At 44.4% G+C, this 20,441-nt stretch overlaps 1 protein-coding gene across 4 annotated transcripts in view; it reads right to left on the reverse strand.

The window, feature by feature from the left end:
- Positions 1–20,441, reverse strand: part of PTPRG (protein tyrosine phosphatase receptor type G) — a 640,558-nt gene that overhangs the window by 243,769 nt on the left and 376,348 nt on the right. For all 4 annotated transcript variants that reach the window (XM_081160462.1, XM_081160461.1, XM_081160464.1 and 1 more), the window contains exon 4: positions 12,763–12,911. In XM_081160462.1, the coding sequence (XP_081016588.1) occupies positions 12,763–12,911 (149 nt within the window). The remainder of the gene's footprint in view (positions 1–12,762; positions 12,912–20,441) is intronic.

Here is a 20,441-nt window from a genome sequence, read left to right on the forward strand (position 1 = left end):
TAATCCAAAGACTTTGAAACCATTTGCATTTTGAAAAAAAATCATTTTTTATGCTTTCATATGCTACCTTTGTACTTTTTTTTGCTTAGAAAAATAAGGCCTCAGAAATGACACCGGACTCAATGTTCCGTTATTCTTTCCCTAATCTTTCATAAAAATATTTTTTAACTGACTCTAGAGAGCGAGGAAGGAAGAGAGAGAAACATTGATCGGTTGTATGCGCCCTGACTGGGGATCGAACCCGCAACCTTTTGGTGCACAGGATGACGCTCCAACCAACAGAGCCCCGGGGCCAGGGCTCCTCCCTAATCTTAAAGTAAAATGCGTTAACTGTGAAAGATCTGGAGAGTGCAGCAAGATACACGTAAGGAAACGATGTCATTTCTGAAGAAGTGGAGCTCAAGATACGGAAAATATTCTTAAGTGCAGCAATAAAGCGGGCTACGACCAGACTCACTGTGATACTGACTTTTCTTTTATCTCCCCCTAACCCCTGCCAAACATCGGAAGAAAATGGATCGAAATGGTAACAGGGATCACTCTGTGATCAGTACAAAGTGGTATCAGATGCAGCTACTCCAGGCTCCTCAATGATTCCTACCCAAGGCAACTTTAGGCTCCACTGAGATTTCCACGGCGATGACTCTCTCACTTACCTCAGTTTTCTTATCTGACAAATGGAGATACTGGTTACTACCTGCTGTTTTCATGAAAAGATGTTTTTTAAGTGATGACTGAATGACACAGTGTGTGGAATGGTCCAAGTTCACACATAAGTACTTTTTGAAAAGATAGCTATTATTGTTGTCCCCAGTTGTTTCTAATAGAAGCACTACAGGGGAATGTTGTTTACTTTTCGACACCTGATTCAGGAGGTCCCCAGGGGGACTCAGAAAATGAGATTTTGAAAAATCTCCCCAAATTACGTGAAAGGGACATGTCCCTGGTAAGCATCTGCTGCGGGCCTGGGTGCTGTGCCAAAGTTGTAACCAGTTTCTTTAGAGAGTCTACGTTTATAGGTGCTGGTTCCATTCTGGGTCTCCAAAGACTAAGCTGATTCCTTCTCCCACAGGCATCCCTTCAAAACTATCCAGACCCCCCCCCACACACCCTCTCCGCACACCACTGCTCAGTCAGCTATCTGCTCTCCAGGCGAGGCACGAAACGTGGGGCCCTCCTCCCCTGGGGCGCGCCTCAGCCATGCCACGCTGTCCTCCCAATGGTGCTTGTTTCCTGGCGACCACTGGAGCAGGATCTGATGAGTTTTATTAATTTGTTCGATAAAGATAAAACTTTCATTTTGCTCTTTCCCTCCTATTAGCATTTGATGAGGCAGCGATACCTGAATTCAACAGGTAGAATTTCAGGCGTTTTTGGAATTTATTTGGTTGCCCTCAATTAAGCATTCAGATATACTGATCTGGAAAGGGGGGGAGGGGCAACACCCCCGGAGTCTATAAATCTGTTACTTGACTCCAAATCCAGTTCCTGCTTAGATCACGGCATTCTATGAAACTTTGGGAAGAACACAGAGACTGAGCACAGTGGAGAGGCATGGTGCTCACAGCATTTTACTTGGAAGTGGAAAACAGACTGTCAAATGGGTTTCTGTTTTGTGTTTTGTTTTTTTGTTTTCCAATTACCAGTAATAAGGAACGAGTTGAAATTTCTTGAATTTGGTTTTGGGAAATAAATAAAAAATCACTCACAATTCTGATGTAAATTCTGGCTGAGATTCACTCTGATGGCCTCTTAGGTGCCATGAAGCCCAGGAGCTTGTTTTTCCTGTTCACTATGAAACTGAAATGCTGATCACAATGCCTAGCTCTCAGCGAATGCAGAGGAAGGTGATGTCTGGGCTAAGGTGAGGGTGGGGCACAGGAGAATGTGGGAACTTCACTGCTCTGTGTGTATGGGCCCTGGAGAACCTTCCAGTGAATGAACCTGCACAGAAACTGCAAACAATTCTCAGGGCTCCTGCCTTAGCTCATGAATAAAACTCATAATCACAACATAAAATCCCCAAAGGCGTGCCTTTTAACTCCACTTAAGCAACTGCTCATGTACATATTAATGGCTCTCAAAAACCTGGACCTTATAAACAATCGAAACAACCTGTCTTGACATGTAACAGCAATGGCTGTTAACCAAGCTACCCTCTGGAAGCAGAGGCCTTAGAAAGATCACTCTGCTAGCTCATGACAACGCCCGGCCTCAGGATGAATGTGTTTATTTGTGAGTAACCAATTTATTTGGGTCTTTCACATCCTTAGTACAAGAGGTAGTTGTGGGGGAGGATTTGCCTCTTTAAGCGACTCTTTCAGGAACGAATGACAGGTCCTCCTTCTCGGGGATTAGCATGCCTTGCCTTCTAAACCACTGAGACGCCGAGGGGAAGACAGAATGCGTACCGCCGCTTTCCCTTTCTGGGACTGTCGCCATCAGCAGCCAAGATCCAGCAGGGGCCACGGACGGCCCCTCTCTCCTCCAGAAGATTACATGCAGTGTGAGTGCGAGGGAGGAGGGGGCGAGTTAATAAACAGGTAAACAAATCAATAAGTAATTTCAAAAAGTGATGATGGGTGCTATGAAGAAAATGAAACTGGGTACCAGGAAGGAAAGCGGCTGCGTAGGAAAGGGAGAGAGTGGGCAATGTTCTAATGGGCAGGTCTGGAAGGGAAGGAGCCACAAGAAAGGACAAGAGGGCAGAACACCCCGAGCAGAACAGGGGTGACGGGGAGACTCAGGAGCAAGATGAGGGCGGGCCCTGCAGAGCGAGGATGTTTGGATTCACTCAACATGTGATCGGAAATCACTAGAAGATTTTAAGCAGAGGGAAAGTGTAATGCAATTCATGTATTTCAAACTCTGGTTCCTAAGTAAGAAGTAAATTGTGGGGTCAACAGAAACGGTTTAGGGATCTACATGATGCTGATGGCTCGAACCAGGACAGAAACAGTGGAAAGGAAAAGAAAAGAAATGGATGGATGGATGGATGGATGGATGGATGGAAGGAAGGAAGGAAGGAAGGAAGGAAGGAAGGAAGGATGGAAGGATGGATGGATGGATGGATGGATGGATGGATGGATGGAAGGATGGATGGATGGATGGATGGATGGATGGATGGATGGAAGGAAGGATGGGTGGAAGGATGGATGGAAGGATGGGTGGATGGATGGGTGGATGGATGGATGGATGGATGGATGGATGGATGGATGGATGGGTGGAAGGATGGGTGGAAGGATGGGTGGAAGGATGGGTGGATGGATGGGTGGATGGATGGATGGATGGATGGATGGATGGATGGATGGATGGATGGATGGATGGGTGGGTGGATGGGTGGGTGGATGGGTGGGTGGATGGGTGGGTGGGTGGGTGGGTGGAGGATCTGCTGCCAATGGAATGAAGGGTTGCAGAAGTGATGCTGGCAGCTGACACTGAACTTGGAGCACGCCCGGTCCTGCTCGCTGGAAGCACGGTACATCTATTGGAAGTGAGCCTCCAAGAGGGGTTTACGATCACTGTGTTTAATCATTTCGCTATGTCTCGTTCTCTATTAGTGTGCATCATTATGTAAGGAAAATTAATATGTGATACACATTACACAATAAATCCTTAATATTACATAATCAAAAATTTAAAACAAAGTTTTTAAACTGAATGAAATGATATATTATAGATTGGTCAGTTATCCATGATTTTCTCTCCTTGAATTTCAAAAATGAAGAAATACAGGAATTTATCGCCTGAGACAGCACCACTATCATACCTACCTCGATTAGCATGTTCTTCCTTTAAACCAGGGAAGATAACACCAGATAAAGTCATTCACATCTGCTGAGAACACTCCAAGGGCTTCCCATCTCTCCTGGAGTAAAAGCACAGAGCTTCCCATGTCCATAAGGCACTGAATTCCTATCTCTCTGCCCCTTGCTTGCTCTAAAGGCCAGGCAAGCTTCTGCCTCAGGGCCTTAGCACCTGCTGAAATAAAAGTCCCTTGAGACTGAGGCGGAGGCAGTTTGCATCAAGGCTCTGTTAATCCACTGAATGAGCAAACACTGTTGATAATTTAGAAACTGGAGAGGAGTGTAAGGAAGTAATTTAAACATCCTACAGAGCAGCAGAGCATTGAAGAGGGCTCTCCGCTGAACTACAGGGGCAGCACTGTAGTGTATTCCTGCATTTATTCAACATGTGATTAGAAATCACTATGTACTCGCTTCATCATTAGTCTCGGGATACACAAATAGAAAGAATTTTATGGCCAGCTGAGTTTGGGAGATTCCCGGTTAAATGACCATTAAGCAGGCTGCTCTACTGAAATATTTCTTAAAAATTTTACTGTTAGCCCAATATCAAGCTGTAAGAGGAAGACACATTACACAGCATTTCCTAAACATAAATTGACCACAAATCACCTTTTATGCAGAGGATTTAGACCAACTAACAAGAATCCAGAAAATATACCAGGAGCATAGTTTTCTGAGGGTGCTGCCTAAGTATGGTTATGATATCTCCGCCCACACTTACCCTGCCAACAAATAAATTAAATAAAGTGGTGAAAAAGAGAGGGTAGGGGGAGAGTGAAAGAAGACAGGGAGGGAGGGAGGGAGGGAAGAAGCAAGTTCAAAGGCAGAAATGTCAGAAAAATCACAGGATGAATTTTCTTTCATGCCAAGCCTTAGGGTGAACACTGAGGCACAGACTAAGAAAATTCCCCAAAACACTGAACTTTATAAACCAATGCAGTGAAGGTTTTAATAGGGAGATTCAGAAATCAAAGCTCTACGTGTGTGTGGTAAGAGCTGGGATTTAGAAGTTATTTTACTATTAACCCAAATATCTTTCATGTATTAACCTGTTTTAAAGCCCTGTTTTCTAAGACATCCTCAAACATCCATGGGATGAAATTTATATTTTTAAATAAAATGAGGTCTTGGTGAATTTGCCCATCTGATCTCTGTATATCACAGTAAAGGAACCCAGGGCTCAGCACAGGGCTCAGCACAGTGCCAGGCCATGCATCCTGGAGAGCTCCGCTTTGGGAATTTCTCCCCCGTTCCCTTCAGTGGGGCACTATGACATTCTAAGCTGGGGATTTAAAGGGGAGCCAGGAAATAGACTTTCATTCAATCTTAACTTCTTTCTATTCCTTATAAATCTTTCTGGCTGTCCTTTCTGAGTGACGATGATACCAAAGTACTTGCTAAAGGCTTTAGATTTAAGATGGTTTGAAACCTTCCTGCTCAAATTTTGACAGGACAAAAAAACAAGCGGAAGGAGGGGCGGTGTCAGAGCCCTCTGCCCATAAATCCCCTGACCTACCTTACAATGCACCTGATTCGGCCCCCTGAGGAGTGGACGTTCAGGCCACAAAGGGCTCCCCAGCCGGCTTTATTGAGTTCCTCACTTGGAAATGGATTCTCAGAAGAACCGTGTTCAAAGCCCCAGGAACAAAATGTTCAAAAGATAGATAAATAGAACTTCAAGTCATTTATAAAGAATAAAACCTATACCTCATCTAGATAAAGGCTTTTCAACAAGCAAGTCAGATCCCAATACAAAACCTCTGCATTTCTCTGTTGGTGGAGAAGCAGTGTGATAATTACCACAGACGCAGCATAAAAATTCCCCCTAAAGAACCTGTTAGTTTCCAGGCGAGTTTACTCTCTGAATTCCCAGTGTGGCCGGGCACGCGCGGTCTGCCCATTTCGGTACAGTAACCTCTAGCTGCACGCTCCTGAGCGTGTGCAGTGCGGCCGGTCTCAGCGGAGTCTGCGGCAGGACATGCGCCAGACGCCAAGGCAGTACAACCAAGGAAAGTGAAACGCTCCATAATGACTTTTTGTATTGATTACATATGGGAACAGTAATACTTCAGTGTATTAGGGTAAAAATAAATCACTAAAATTAATTAAATTTTAATTGATTTTTGTAATTATTATATAACATAAATTGTATAAAATAAATTATTAAACTCAAATAAAATCACTTGTTTCTTTTCATCTCTTTTAGTGTGGCTAGCAAAAAGTTTAAATTGCAATGGACGGCTCACATTATATTTGCTATCAGACAGTGTTGCTCTGTGTGATTAAAAGCAGAGCAAAGTGCTCAATCCAGACAAATGTGCAGTGTTTCCTACAGATATCTCGGGCCAGGAGCTGAGAGCACTTTCTGTTTCCTTTCCCTCGCTCTCTGTATGTTTTACTACTGGTTCAACCATCTCTGGACAACTAAAGCTCTCTGATTTTTTTTTCTTTCCTGTTATACAATAAACAGCAGTTAAGCTTCCAACAAAATTATTTCCACTGCATTGGTGATTCTAAAAACAACTTAAACCGATATAAAAAGCATGCTGGTTCAGGCTTTGGAGACATTGGAGCCTAGGTTCCAGAGCACTCAGAGCAGCCTCAGCCAAGCCACTTACCTTCCCAGAAGCTCGGCTGCCCATCTCCAAGAGGGATATTGTAAGAGCACCTCTCTAAGGCTGGTGAAAATGTCATGAGGTGACACCTGGAACATTTCTGACATAGCTAATGCTTACCACCCGGGGTCTACAGTATTATATTAGCCTTACAGTCACAACCCCCAGCACCAGCCCTGCCACCCTAAGCCTTCTCTTCGGTTGTCTGAGGGCCCCCCGTTTCTCTATTGAGAATATCTCTAATTTCACCGGTTTTCATTTCAGAGAATGTCATCTGCTTGTTTGCGATCCTCAGTACAGTTCAGTGACCCACGCGCCCCATGTCAGCGACACGCCCCCAAGCAGCCCGAGCCAAGTTCACATTAAGGATCGCAGCGTGTGGGGGACTGTCAGACGTCGCAGAGACTCACCACACCAGGGGCCAGAGCCGCTTCTAACTCATGCAGCCAGTTCTCCAGCTTTGCGGGACCAGGCACTAACCTCCCAGCCTAGCACAGGCTAAGTGACGGCTCTGCAGGTGTCCTTACTTAACATGGGACAGACACAGAAGGTGAGCCACGCAGAAACTAAGTATTTCATGAGCAAAGGGTGGAACATTCCACTCTAAAATGGAATCTTTATTTCAATAAAGTCATCAATTAAATTTCAACCAATTCCCTTGCCACTTGGTGGAAATCACTACAGAGGCCAGCACGATCGACTGCACCCCGGAGAGGTCTCTGACACTCGCAGTGTCCCACGGGGGGCAGGACAGGAACACAGGCGCTGCCATGAGCGCCACCCACAAAGGATCTGTCTGAACAAAGCAAAGCTGCAAGGAGCATGCACATGAAATTCCAGGACTTGAAGTAAAGGACAGGCAGGGGAAAGAAGACGTGATGTTGCAAAAGCTATTTTTAACAGAAAGTGCTCAATCTCCCTTTAATGACAGTTCTAATGACAAAGAGAGAGAGTATCAAGTTCACAAAGACACTAGACAACTGTCCTGTCAACAAGCCCAGCAGGTTTTACAAACTTCAAGATAATTAAAATCCAAATCATCATCGGAGTCGTCTGAAAACATTTACTTGAACAGGACTCCGTTTCTTACATGGAAGATGCACGAAAGGAGGAGGGGAGAAGGTTATGAGCCTCAGTTCCAAACGACTGATACTAACTTGCGTGAAAATAGGAGAGGGACAGTGGTCATGCAAGTCTGGAAACACCGAGTTAAACGAAGATAAACAGAAGTCTTCAATGGAGGACTCAAAGACTTTTAACATGCCAATGTACAAAATAAATCTTCAGGAAGGCATTTAACAAGTCTAAATTTCTTTCCAGCAGACAGAAGAGATACATAAAAAGTGCCAGTTAAACTGAACATGTAGTCCCTGCTCTAGAAGCTCAGGCTACTGAAACCAGGGACCAGAATGGGAGCCCAGCCTCCTGGCCACAGGAGTTGTGCAGTAGCCTGCCACGCCTGCATGTGTGTAGAGAAAGTGACACTGTGTGATACCCCTGTGTGTGTCACAAGGGCATGAGCTTACCTGGGAGGAGGCAGGCAGGTGCAGGTCACTGGAGACACAACCTAGAAATCCAGCGCCTCTGACCAAACCTTACCTTTGCCACACAGACAAATAATTTAATGTGCTTGTGTCATGTTGCAGCGAACCCATGCTCTTTGGGACATAAATCGGTGGTGCCATGCTATGGAACCATTTTTAAAACACGGGTCCATAAATCCTGTATCAGTAATTATGAAATCTCAAAAGCGTCTAAGACCAAAGGTGTTTTGTTAACTGTTATTTATGATATTGGTGCAAAAAGTAACTCGAGGGTAAAACCTGATGTGAAGAGATGTGGAGCTACTTAGAATATTGATATTTCCTACTTAGTGTGAATATTCATCTGTACGTTGCAGAGACATTAATGTCTTCAAGAGGTATAGTCCCAGACCCTACTTTGTGTCCTATGGAATATATATGGCATAGGGCAACATATATGGCATCTGGAAAAAAAAATTCTGAACATCTGGCCTCAAGGGTTTCAGCTAAGGGACCGGAGACCTGTACCATATGGTAATGTGTACTTGGTAGGTATTAGGAAAAAAGTCTGCCTCTATTCACTTACTAAGACGCCCTAAACAGAGCTGAAATGAAGCAGCTGTGAGTCTCACTGGAAAGGGCACGCACAATCAATTTGCATCATTTAAGCTTATTGAGGACTTCAACTCATAAAGCACCAATAAGTCTGAATCAACAACTCCTGCGATCTCTTATTGTAATAAACAAGATTTTAATTACCTCAGACAACAAGCCTGCAATGAACCTGCACTTTAATAGGCCTCTCAGAAGTTTTATCTGGAGATTTCTCTTTGCATCAACTCCAACTTGAGTTATTAGTGGGAATACATGATTCAATCCCTAGTCGTGTCCCGTGAACATTTATTTAAGTTACCAATCGCAGAACAGGAGTATGGGGCAGGGAGAAGATTTAGGGGATAGAAGCCACACTAGGTAACTGTGATTAGACAGATAACACAAAGTCAAGTTGCCAAGCAAGAACTAGAACAGGACGCTGTGACATCACTGTTTTAATCACTGGAATATCCTGAGCCTTCCAACTTCAGGATAAGGAATGACATCTGCAAAGTCTCTTTTGTCATGTAAAGTAAAACATCCATGGTTTTGGGGATTATGGGGTGGGTGTTGTTTCTTTTGGGAGGGGAACATGATCCTGCCCACCAAAACCCCCACTGATTTTTATTCCTTAAATTTACCAAGCATCACTTGCCTCAAGGCTTTTGCATATCTCTGTTCTAAAGGCAAACTCCAATTCATCTCTTCTATCTGAGTAAATATCTTTTAGTAAGTATCTTGTATCTTAATAAACATCTGCCTCCACAGAGGTCTTCTAGCTTGTGACAAAATGTCCACCTTTCAGAGATCACAACTGATATTACACAGCTATTTTCATGACTACTTGTTCAGTTTCTGTGTCAGGAATAGACTGTAAATACCTTAAGGGTAGGGACTGTGTTCTTCTGGTTTACCTTTGTAACCTAGCACCTACAGAACAAAAGGCACTTAAGGAAAAACTGCTGCAAGGCAAGAAATAAAGCTGAATAATAGGAGGTAGGGACATCTGAGAATCCAAATTGGGTCTAGTCTCCTAGGTATGGCTTGCAATCTAATTCCTAATTTCTTTTCTAGCTTTAATTGAGCTGTAAAGAATGTTGGCTATTGGAGGGGCTTTGGTTTTATTTTTACAAGGACATTTATTTTTCTATTAGACTGGATATTTTTAAGTGTAGGAACTACAAGACCAAGTCTAGGATTGCAGCCAGGAAAATGTGGAGAGGTTTAATTTCTGGATGTGTACAAAGTTGTGGATGACCTCAAAAAAATTCCTGGGTAGCAGCAAAACCTACAAAATTGGGTTTGTTGCAATTTACCCTCAGGGAGCAGATCCAGACTCTTGTAGGGCATATGCTTCAAATTCCACCTGCAGAGCCGAGGCACAGAGGCAGCTGTTGAAAACTCAATATCATGACTTTATCTCAGGAGGAATCAAGAGGAACCAGGCGCAGCAATGCTCGTCCCCATAAGGCAAGGTACAGTTCCTCTCTAAACGCCACAGGAGGGTGGAACGACTCTCAGGCTATGAGTCCTCATTATTCAATTGTACCTAAAACAATGCCACACACGTAAAGGCAGGTTCATTTCCACTCAACATACTGCTTCCTCTATTCCAGAGACTCACAACTGTGACATCAGGGCAGGATAATTCTTTGTTGTGGGGGCTGTCCAATGAATTGAAATTTCCAGCAGCATCCCTGGCCTTTAGCCACTAGATGCGAGCACCTTACCATTGCCCACAACAGTGACAACCAACATTGTTCCCAGACAATATGTAATGTCTGGAGGTGAGGTTGGCGTGGAGGGGGAAGGAAGGGGAAGACATTATCTCCAGTTAGGAACAATACTGTATTCTACCAATCCCAGGGCAACCTTCAACAATGACTCTTTTCTGACACCATATACAAAGCAAATAAATATGTCCCCAACGCTGATAATTTACTACTTGATACATTAAAATGTTCTTACTTTTATTTTACTTCCTCAAAAAAACTGTAGTTATATGGAAAGAAATAAACCAAGTCTGAGATGTTAAACAGGGCAAAAATCTCAGGAAAAGCTGGTATTAATAAAGAGCTCAAGTACAGCAATATAACATAAAATATTATAGACGTGTCTTGGGCAAAAGTGAGCAATTTTTCTGTGCATATTTTAAAGTTAAATTTGACCCATTTACCTTTGATCTCTGAAATTCAAGTTCCTCTAAGTATATCCACTAAGTAATTTAACATGTTTATCACATAAGAAAAGCAAGCTATGAACTAGATGGTATTGGATGGGAAACCCAATTAATACAGGCAGCCTTAGCATCTGACATTACTTGAAAGACATAAATTCAAACGAGTTGGTCAAACAGTAAGTCTGGGCGTTGTAGCTGCTATTGTTCATTAGCTTCTGAACTTCATGGCACTCTTTGAGTAACAGAAAATCAAAATATTCATTTAAAGTAATGTTTCCAAAAGAATATGCATTTTTCCTGAACCAAATACAAGGAGGAGACCTGAGTGGATGTGATTAGGAAAAAGGTGAAAGTGGCAGTTCCTGGCTCCAGAGTCCTTCTTTTCCAAGGCAGCCACCAAAATAAGTTTTCAAACTTTTAAGCACAAATCTTTTGTCTGAAACAACAGTAGCTGAACAAATGGCAACTTGATTCTAAGATAAGGAGGCTCTGGAGCAAAGCTGTTGGGTACAAACTATCCCTTCCACTCACACTGCCCATGGGAACCGGTCAGCAAGTGCAGAAGGGAAAACCCAAACTTAAACAATATGATGTAAGCTTGCTTCTAGGAATCAAGCTTTCCAAGCAGAAATAAAGCTAGGATTTCTAAGAAATGACTCACTGAATTTAAAGGGGGGGAGCAGAGTCCATTAAGTAGAAACTCATGAGACTTATATGTTGTTTTAGTAGGACAAGAAGTCCCACAGATAGATGAATCCCAGGAGAGTAAAACTTTGACAGTGAGAATTCTCAGCTAAACTAGGAAAAATATGAAGCATTTCGCAGAGTAGTTATATCTTGTTTCCCCAAGAATCATGGATAAGGAAAGAATCTATATATATTTATATATATATATATATATATATATATATATATATATATATATATATATATATAGGTATCTATAAACAAATAATATTGATTTTCTCATTCTGCAGGGATCTTCACCCAAGGTTAAGGTTACCTAAAGGGCTTGAGGAGCTAAGGTGAGTGATGAAATCCTGTAAGTTATGTGCAAATCTGTGTGTATACACATGTATTTTCTCAATGGAGGGAGGGGTCTCAAGCAGTCATCAGATTATCAAAGTACCTCACGATGTAACAGAAGTTACAAAGCACTAAGCGTTATTCCACGCTTGGGTCTAGCCACAGGCTTGAACAGCCGTTCAGTTTTTCCGCAAACAGGTACAGCTCACCACATGGGGAACCAAACGACCCACAAACATGTTTGTCCCAACACAAGAGTATCACATCCTGATCATTACTAAGGGCAAAATTAAGGTGAGCAATGGGCGGGTATTCTGTCCCCACCCAACGTAATAAAGGAGTTTGGAGACTTGCTCTTTCCCCTCCCTCCTTCACCAAAAGGATGGGCAGAGCCTACTGTGCCCAGACGTTTTGTCTGTCTAGCAGCACGGATCTTTCAGAAGACTGACCCGGGGAGGCAAAATGTCACCATCGATCCCAGCAAAGTTAAAAGGGAGTCATGCCACCAATGGCCACAGCCTCTTTTTTTGAACAGCTGACAGGAGCAAAGAGACCTTAAAACAGCTTTCCTACTAAAAAAAGTTCCTGAGATGGTTTCTCATAGAACCACCAACTTTTCTCTATTCCAAGGGGCAAAAATAGAGTCAGCTGAGTTTCCTACTAAATTTCACCCTTAGAAAGCGGGGCTTCAGAAATAGACAAGAAAAAGAAACTGTCAAATGAAACGTGTGCTTGCAAATCACTGCCCAGGCCCGACCCGACCCGACCCGACCCGACCCGACCCGACCCAACACGACCCGACCCAGTCCAGGCGCCCTCGAAGTCTACGTGCTTCTCGGGTTAAACGGAGTGAGAAAGCGAGGCTGGAGATCCCCCCATCGCGCTCACACGAAGGCGTTCGGAGGCAAAGGCAGGGTGGGTGCGAGTCTGATCTGCAAAGGGCCGGAGGAAGGCCCCGCATCTCACTAAGGTGCCGCCCGCAGCACAGCCCCGCCCGCCCGAGCGGCGCTCCTCACCTCCACCGGGAAGCGCCTGCCGTTGACGCTGTGCTCCGAGCCCGCCGAGCCGTTGCTGTGGCCCCAGTGAAACTCCACCTTCTCGGCCTTGAATCTGCCCGGCAGGCCGGCGCCGCTGACGAAATAGTCGTCTTTGAGAAGGATGGCAACTGTGTAAAACGCAAGGGGAGAGGAACAAAGTGAGTTTCAACACCAAACCCCAAAGGTTTCTTCTGATGCGTCCAATAAAGTTGGTCATTGCGCTTCCTCGCATGCCTGCTGAAAAGCCAAAAACCAGCAGCCTAAATAAATTAGCCCGTTCCAGCTGCAGAGTGCTCTCAGCACCAGCTGGCTCGAGATCGTGAAAATAACCAGGGGATGGTCTCAGAATTTATCCATTTAATGGGTGAAGAAAATGAGGCAATGACAGAGTCAGTTGCTCCGAATTGGGTCTCGTAACACTGCCTGGTGATCACATTATCTGGAGAGTGAGGTTCCTGGGACTACCCACCGCAAGACTCAAGGTCTGGAATGAGATGGAAATATATATAAGCCAGAGGTAAGAGGCACGTTTCTTTAATCAGAAAATAAAATGTGCAGGTTCTTCCAATGATGGCGGCAACCACACTGAAAAGGTAGCTGGGACTGGGGACTGTATTCACTGCATTTGATAAAGGTGCTCAGGAAAGTGCAAACTACGAATTAAGTCACTCAAATCACTGCAGATTAACTTTCCTGTTTCCATTAATTTCCAGGATAAGAAAATTCCCTTTGCCCATCCAGAAAAACACATATGAATGTCCATGTCCACAGGGAGCCTCAATCAACTCACATCCAAAAAACTCTTCCTTGAAACATGGGAAAGGCAGATCGAGACCAAATAACGTGGACTTATACTAACAAAACATTTTTTCCAAAAGGAATGTAATATCCAAATGCATAAAATACAGATTTTATTTTATAAGTGATACATCTCCCCCTTTCTTGATTTCTAAGGTGAACTGATTCATTCACTCCAACGCTGCTAAATAAATGTAAGATGCCAACCAATACCTAATGGTCTATGCGCTAAAGCCAAGCCTGCTGAAGCCAAGGAGGCTCTCACACCCTCACTGTTTCGTCTTCCTCAAGAAGTAGCAGTTCAAGCTTCGTAGACAAAGCCTGCATGAGAAGTCGGTCTTCGTGGAAGCCAGGAACTGGACCAATAGCCCATTTCTAAAACAGTGCAGTTATTTTCAACACTTCTCCACATAAAGGAAGCATTAAAAGCAGGTGAAAGAATCCTGCTCATATAAATCCCTTTTCACTGCATTCAAAAGGCAGTTTCTCTCGAACTTCTGAAAACTACACAATGAATGCTCCATTAGTGGGACTGCAAACTGAATAATAAAATGAGGTAGAACAAGTGTTCCTTACACTGATTACACGCACGCCAGCACTGTCCCACCTTCACCGTGTGCCAGGCCAGGTGCTACGCGTGTTTTAGGCCAAGGGTGCAAAGCTGTTCCTGGAAAGGGTGAGAGGGTAAATATTTAAGGCTTTGTGGGCTCTATGGTCCATGTTGCAACTACTCGACCTCATCTTAGTAGCAGAGACATAGCCAAACATACTACGGAAGTGAATGGGTCAGACTATGTTGAATAAAACCTTATTTATCCACACTGAAATTTGGGTATAATTTCCACATGTCATGGAATACTGTTCTCCTTTCAGATGTATTTCAGCCACGAAAACATGTAAAAAAAAAAAAGGGGGGGGTGTCATTCGGTGATCTCTAAAATATAATACAATCTTTTAGAAGATAAACTATTATAATAAACCAATTATATACATTTAGTTTCAAACCTGAGTACATAGGAATAAGCCCAGTAGTGTCTTAAGTACCACTGATTACTCTCAGTCTGTTATAAACGTTAGAGACAATATTTTACATCCAGAAGACGAAGGCAAAGAATTTTGAGAGCATCTGTTATAGTACACCCAGGGACATCGCAGCATCTTATTAATATTTGATTTTACCTAAATCATTTATGTCTCTGTCAGGGGTCATTTTACTTGTTTTATATGAATAATTAAAAGCATAATTAGGAAACTGTACAATCTGAAACATTAATCTCATTTTTCACTTTACAATATTTCTCACTGGCGCACACAGCATGCTACACGCATGCACTGCCCTCCCGAAAGAGGCTTATATTTTTGTTCACATATAAAACTGGGAACAGAACTTTCCCAGCGATCATGGAACAATTCTCTGATGACCACTGATGACACGACCGTTTTGAAACAAAATGCACCAAAGGTAGTGACTTCAGAACACAGATGTGTTACCACCATGAGCTCATGAGATGGGCAAACCTGGGCGGGAATCCAATCCTGTCGTGTAACGCTGGTGTGACCCCGGCAAGTTACCCCACTTCTCGGTGCCTCAGCTTCCACTGCTGCTCAAACAGCAGCTACCTGGCAATCACATGTGTAGGAAATCACACCTGATGGAAACCACGCCCGAGGGAAACCCCACTCGGGAAGCATTAACGCAGCGGCAGAAGCTCAGCATGTACACACCCGATGGCGGTTCCCGTCAAGCTCATTTCGAGAGACAGGGACAGAGCTGGAGCGCAGCAGAGACGCGCGGCCACACAGGTGTAATCTTCATTCTGAGAGAACTGAATGTTAAAGCAAAACTGCTTTTCCCATAAAATAACAAATGTACTGGGCAGGGACAAAGCAAGGTGGGTGTGGCCCAAACAATGGGAGGAGACCTGAGTGCTAAGTAGATGTTTTGAGATCAGAAAAACGCAGAGAAAAATGATTTTCCTTTTCTTGCTTATTTCTATCCTCTAGTCACATCCAGGAAAATAAAACCCAAATTTGGTTCTAATATGCCCTTCTCATTAGCCTGACACTCATTCATCCACCCTTCACCCAAGAGCATTCTGCTAGAATTCAATAACTTTGGTAAATACGGTTTAATTTCATAGATTACAGACCTACTTTTTACATAAGTCTATCCATGTCATATAGCACAGGTTTTCCCATTATGGTGTTGATAAAAATTTTTCCCTTAAAACCAATTGGTTTATTTAAAATAAAGTGAGTCAATTGAAAGAAACATTGAAATTTTAAAACAGTAGCAGTTAAGAGTTGAATTTGGATAAGGTGACAGTTGGGAAGGTGACAAGGAACAGCTCCAGACTGAAGAACAACAGGACAGGAGGGAGGAAGGAGAGGTAGCCAGGAGTGAACTTTCTAGAACTAGGCCCTCCAGCTGTTAAACTGCTGACAGGGATTGTGATGAAATCAAAGCACATGATGGAGGGAGTGGAAAGAGCTGGGGCCTCAGATTCAAGGCTCTTTAACCAAGAGACCAGAGTCCATATCAGTAGCCACCCATGAAGCCGGTTCTGCACCCTCCTGATACAGAATGTAAAATTCTGAGCGTGTGTGTGTGTGTGTGTGTGTGTGTGTGTGTAAAGAGAGCGCACGTGCTAGACTCTAGAGCCAGTGAGCCTGAATTGGAATCTAGATTGACCACTGTCCAGTTGTGGCGAAAGTGTTGCAGTCCCTGGTGCCTCAGGTCTAGCTCTGTAAGAGAAAAAAGTTCTGTAAGGGGAAAAATAATACAATAGTAACCTCAGGAATTTGTTATGAGATCACAAGGGTTGATATAGGAAGACTGTTCAGAACAGTAATTCTCACAGGCCTTTATAGCATAAACAATGCATTTGCTGTGTTGCTTAGAAAGTAAGAGGAGCCGCAGCTTTCCCATGTCCCCTGTGCCCGGGGCCCCGTCATGTGAAACTGCTGTGCGCAGGGGCAGGGGCGGGGCAGGGGCTAGAGGAGGTCGAGTCACACCATGGAAAAGAAATGAGTTGTCTCCTGAGCTTAAAGGGATGACCAAGGACCCGGCATTCATGGCATTCTTTGCAGGTCATCCACCAACTGTTTACACATTTAACTCAACATGTCTATGTAATGCTGGGCTAAACAAACGTCCACAAAAAATCTGAGTAAACAGCAATAGGTGTCAAAAGTTAAATACAAATTCATGAGACAGAAAATCCTACCTCCACGGCCTCCGACCAATTTTTGACATTTTCTAAGATGGGAAAAGACAACCATTATTGAATCTTAATGGTGGGACCCAGACCACCGGCAATACCAGTGTCCCTAGTGAAAAGGGAATCACTGTGGCCTGAAAGGCAAGACACCTGAGTGCTAGTTCCAGCCTTCTCCTAACTTCTGGGTAGGCACTGACATTTACTTTTCAAATATTTACCAAGTAATTATAGGGAACCAAAGGTAAGGAAATCAGACCCAGCTTCTGCCCTCATGCAGTATATGGTCAGCAGGCGGGAAGGACAGGCCCCAGCAACTCAACCGACAGAAGCAAACCTGCAAGTGGGACAAGTGGAACAGGTGAGCTTCCAACCCCAGGCAGGAGGATGACTGAGGGAATCTCCTGAGTGCGGACAAGAGGGGGCACAGCGGAGTGGGGTAGGAGGGTAGGAAGCTCATGCAAAGGCCCTGTGGTAGGGGAAGTAAGAAGGAAGCCAGGGTGAACGGTGCCCACAGAGTGAACTAGAGACTAGAGAATGAGGCAGGGACAGTGAGCAGTCGACCTTTATCCCCAAGAGAAATGGCTGGGAGGAAAACCTTGATATGATAGGAAGAGAGGGAACAAAACTAAAAACAAAAGCGGGGCAGAGGTGTGTGACTAGATTAAAAATGAGAAGCGCATTCTCGCACCTGGCAGAGAAGGCCTGGGAGGAAAGCAGCCCTGGTGAGGAGGTTACCGCAGTCACCTGGTAAAGAGAAACGGCATGCCGAGCTGGAACGAGCTCAGATTCTAAGAGAGGTCAAGCCAGGGGATTATCCTGGGTCTCGGTGACCTCGCTGCTAATCTGAACAAGCTGGACAAAGTGGACTAGCTGACCCTTTAATCATACAAGATATGACAGATGACAATCTAGCAGAGGGCTCTGTGCCCCCCAAAACAAAGATGGGCTTTAAGAATGACCCTCAAATTCAAAGCTTACATAAGTCTCTCTGGGTGATAAAGCACTTGTCCTCCCATTATGTAACTGGTAAATCAGACTTCCCTCTGCCCAGAAACTAGTTTCTGTCATGTGAACCAGGACCTGGGACTGTGGGGATGGGAGAAAGGAAATGACCTCAGCGAACATGAAACAGAGCTCGGAGTGTGTCTTGCCAACATGAGACCCAGGGAAGTAGCTCCGACTGAGATTCCAGGGTTCAGGCAGGACTAAACAGTAATAAGACGAAGAGACCTAAGAATTGGGGCATTTAAAACGGAAACTTACGCCCAGCCGGGCTTGGCTCAGCGGTTAAGGGTCGACCCAGGATCCAGGAGATCGAGGTTCGATTCCCGGTCAGGGCACATGCCCGGGTTGCGGGCTCGATCTCCATGACTCTCTCATCATTGGTGTTTCTCTCTCTCTCCCTCTCCTTCCTCTCTCTGAATCAATAAAGGTATATTTAAAAATAATAATAAAACAGGGAAATTTAAAAAATGAAGACCCAAGGACACTTAGCATGCTCCCAAAGAAGAGCAGATCTTTCAAAATTAAATTTAAATGTTTCTTTTGGGAAACCTTGAGCTGCTTCCGCGTATTATAAAGTTAGAGGTGGGAATGCCTAATGTAAATGGTGCTGAACACACAGATGTTTCCAAACATCTGTCTACTTGACCGATTGTGTACTTTTACTCGAAAAGCTTGGCAGCCCCTTTGTGAGCGAAATGGCCATTTCATTAAGTGACAGACACAAAACTCAGAGCTAAAAAAAACCGTGATCCAGAAATGAGGACCCGGGTCAAGTCCAACATCAGTGCCCACATTTACACCTGTGAAGGATCACTCAGAATCGAGGTGTGGGCTAGGGGGACGACTGAATAAAAATAAGTTGATGGCTTGGCATCAAGCACATTTGGACACTCGGAGAACATACACTTGGGGGCTCACTGTGTATTTCACTTGCCCGGGCCCTCGCCATCAATATATCACGGATAGAGAGGTTTCACTGAAATGAGAACATACTCAGGTTTTCATCATCAACATCAAAATCTCTAGTCCATAGGTACAAGAAATGAAAACACTTTTAAAACTTTGGTTCTCATCTGTGGCCAGCTGAAAGGAAGGACGACTGGAATGGGGGGAGGGGGGGAGACCAAAGAGGGGAACAGAGAGTGAAAACCGATTAACAGAAGATAGACAGAGACATGCCACAGGGGAGGGAAATTCAAGATGAGACATTAGAGGATGGTTGAGAGAGGGAAACAGCAAGAAAGTGGATGCTCGTGGAGAGATACAAGGAGAAACACACATTTAGACCATCAAAGAATAAAAACAGAGACAGCCCAATGGAAAGACAAACACACACACCCAAAGATTTCCTAAGCAGCAACGTTCAACCTTTTTCCTCTCAGGACATACATATAAACTAATTACTAAAATTCTGTGGCACACCACAAAATATAGTCTATTTTTTGCCCATCTGACAAAAAAAAAAAAAAAAAGGTACAATTTTTTTTTATAAATATGTCTTTATTGATTTCAGAGAGAAGAAAGGAGAGGGTGGGGAGAGAGAGAGAAACATCAATGATGAGAGTCACTGATCGGCTGCCTCCTGCACGCCCCCGACTGGGGATCAAGCCCGCAGCCCGGGCATGTGCCCTGACCGGGAATCGAACCTCGATCGCCTGGATCCTAGGTCGACGCTCAACCGCTGAGCCACGCCCAGCCGGGCAAGGTACAATTTTGACTCACTCACATTGAATGGCTATTATTGTGTAGGCTGTTGTCATTTTTTTTATTTGGCAACCTAAGGGAAAACAAGTCTGTGCCCCTCACTAAATAGTCAGTAATTGCATGTTTTATAAATTCTTGGGGCACCACCAGTTGAAAATCGCTGTCCTGGACTCCTCTCCTTACCAATATCAAGATTGCTAAAGGCTTTTCCATGTGCTACCCTTGGGCTAGCATTCAATGCCTGAGAAATCAAACATCATGGAGACGGCCACTGACTGCCCCGTAAGGTGCTCGCAATGGCCTCAGGGGCTGAAACTCAGACCTGGGGCAGTTTCCCGCCAACCCTGGGACAGAACATTGATCTTCAGGGCAGCTCAGAGACAACTGTCAGCTGGAGCTGGGAGCTGGGAGCTGCAGGGACCCACAGAACCAGGACTCGCAGTTTCTTTTAATGTCAGACACCTGCTTGGCCCCGGGGGAGCCTTGCCCGGCGTGGGCGGGCAGAGGCGCAGGGCCAAATGCTCCTTTTCCACGAGCAGGGGCCACATGCCCAACTAGGCAAGCAGCACGTGGAAACTGAGGTTAAGATTTTATAACTCTCTTTATACCAGCCAGCAATGACTTTCTTTTCTTAGTTTAAGTCTGTGGGTTCTTAGGGGGCTGCTGCACTATAAAAGTTCCAAGGGCCAGCCCTGGCCAGTGTGGCTCAGTTGGCTGGAGCCTTGTCCTGTGCACCGAGGGATCACTGGTTAGATTCCGGGACAGGGCACAGGCCCAGGTTGCAGGTTCTATCTCGGGTTGGGGCACCTACAGAAGTCAACCAATCGATGTTTCTCTCTCACTTTGATCTCTCGATCTCTCTCTCTTAGCCCCTTTCCCTCTCCATTCCTCTCTCTCTAGAATCAATGAGAAACCCATCTTCAGGTGAGG

Source organism: Miniopterus schreibersii, assembly GCF_964146895.1.
Source record: "Miniopterus schreibersii genome assembly, chromosome: 15".
Classification (NCBI taxonomy): Eukaryota; Metazoa; Chordata; class Mammalia; order Chiroptera; family Miniopteridae; genus Miniopterus; species Miniopterus schreibersii.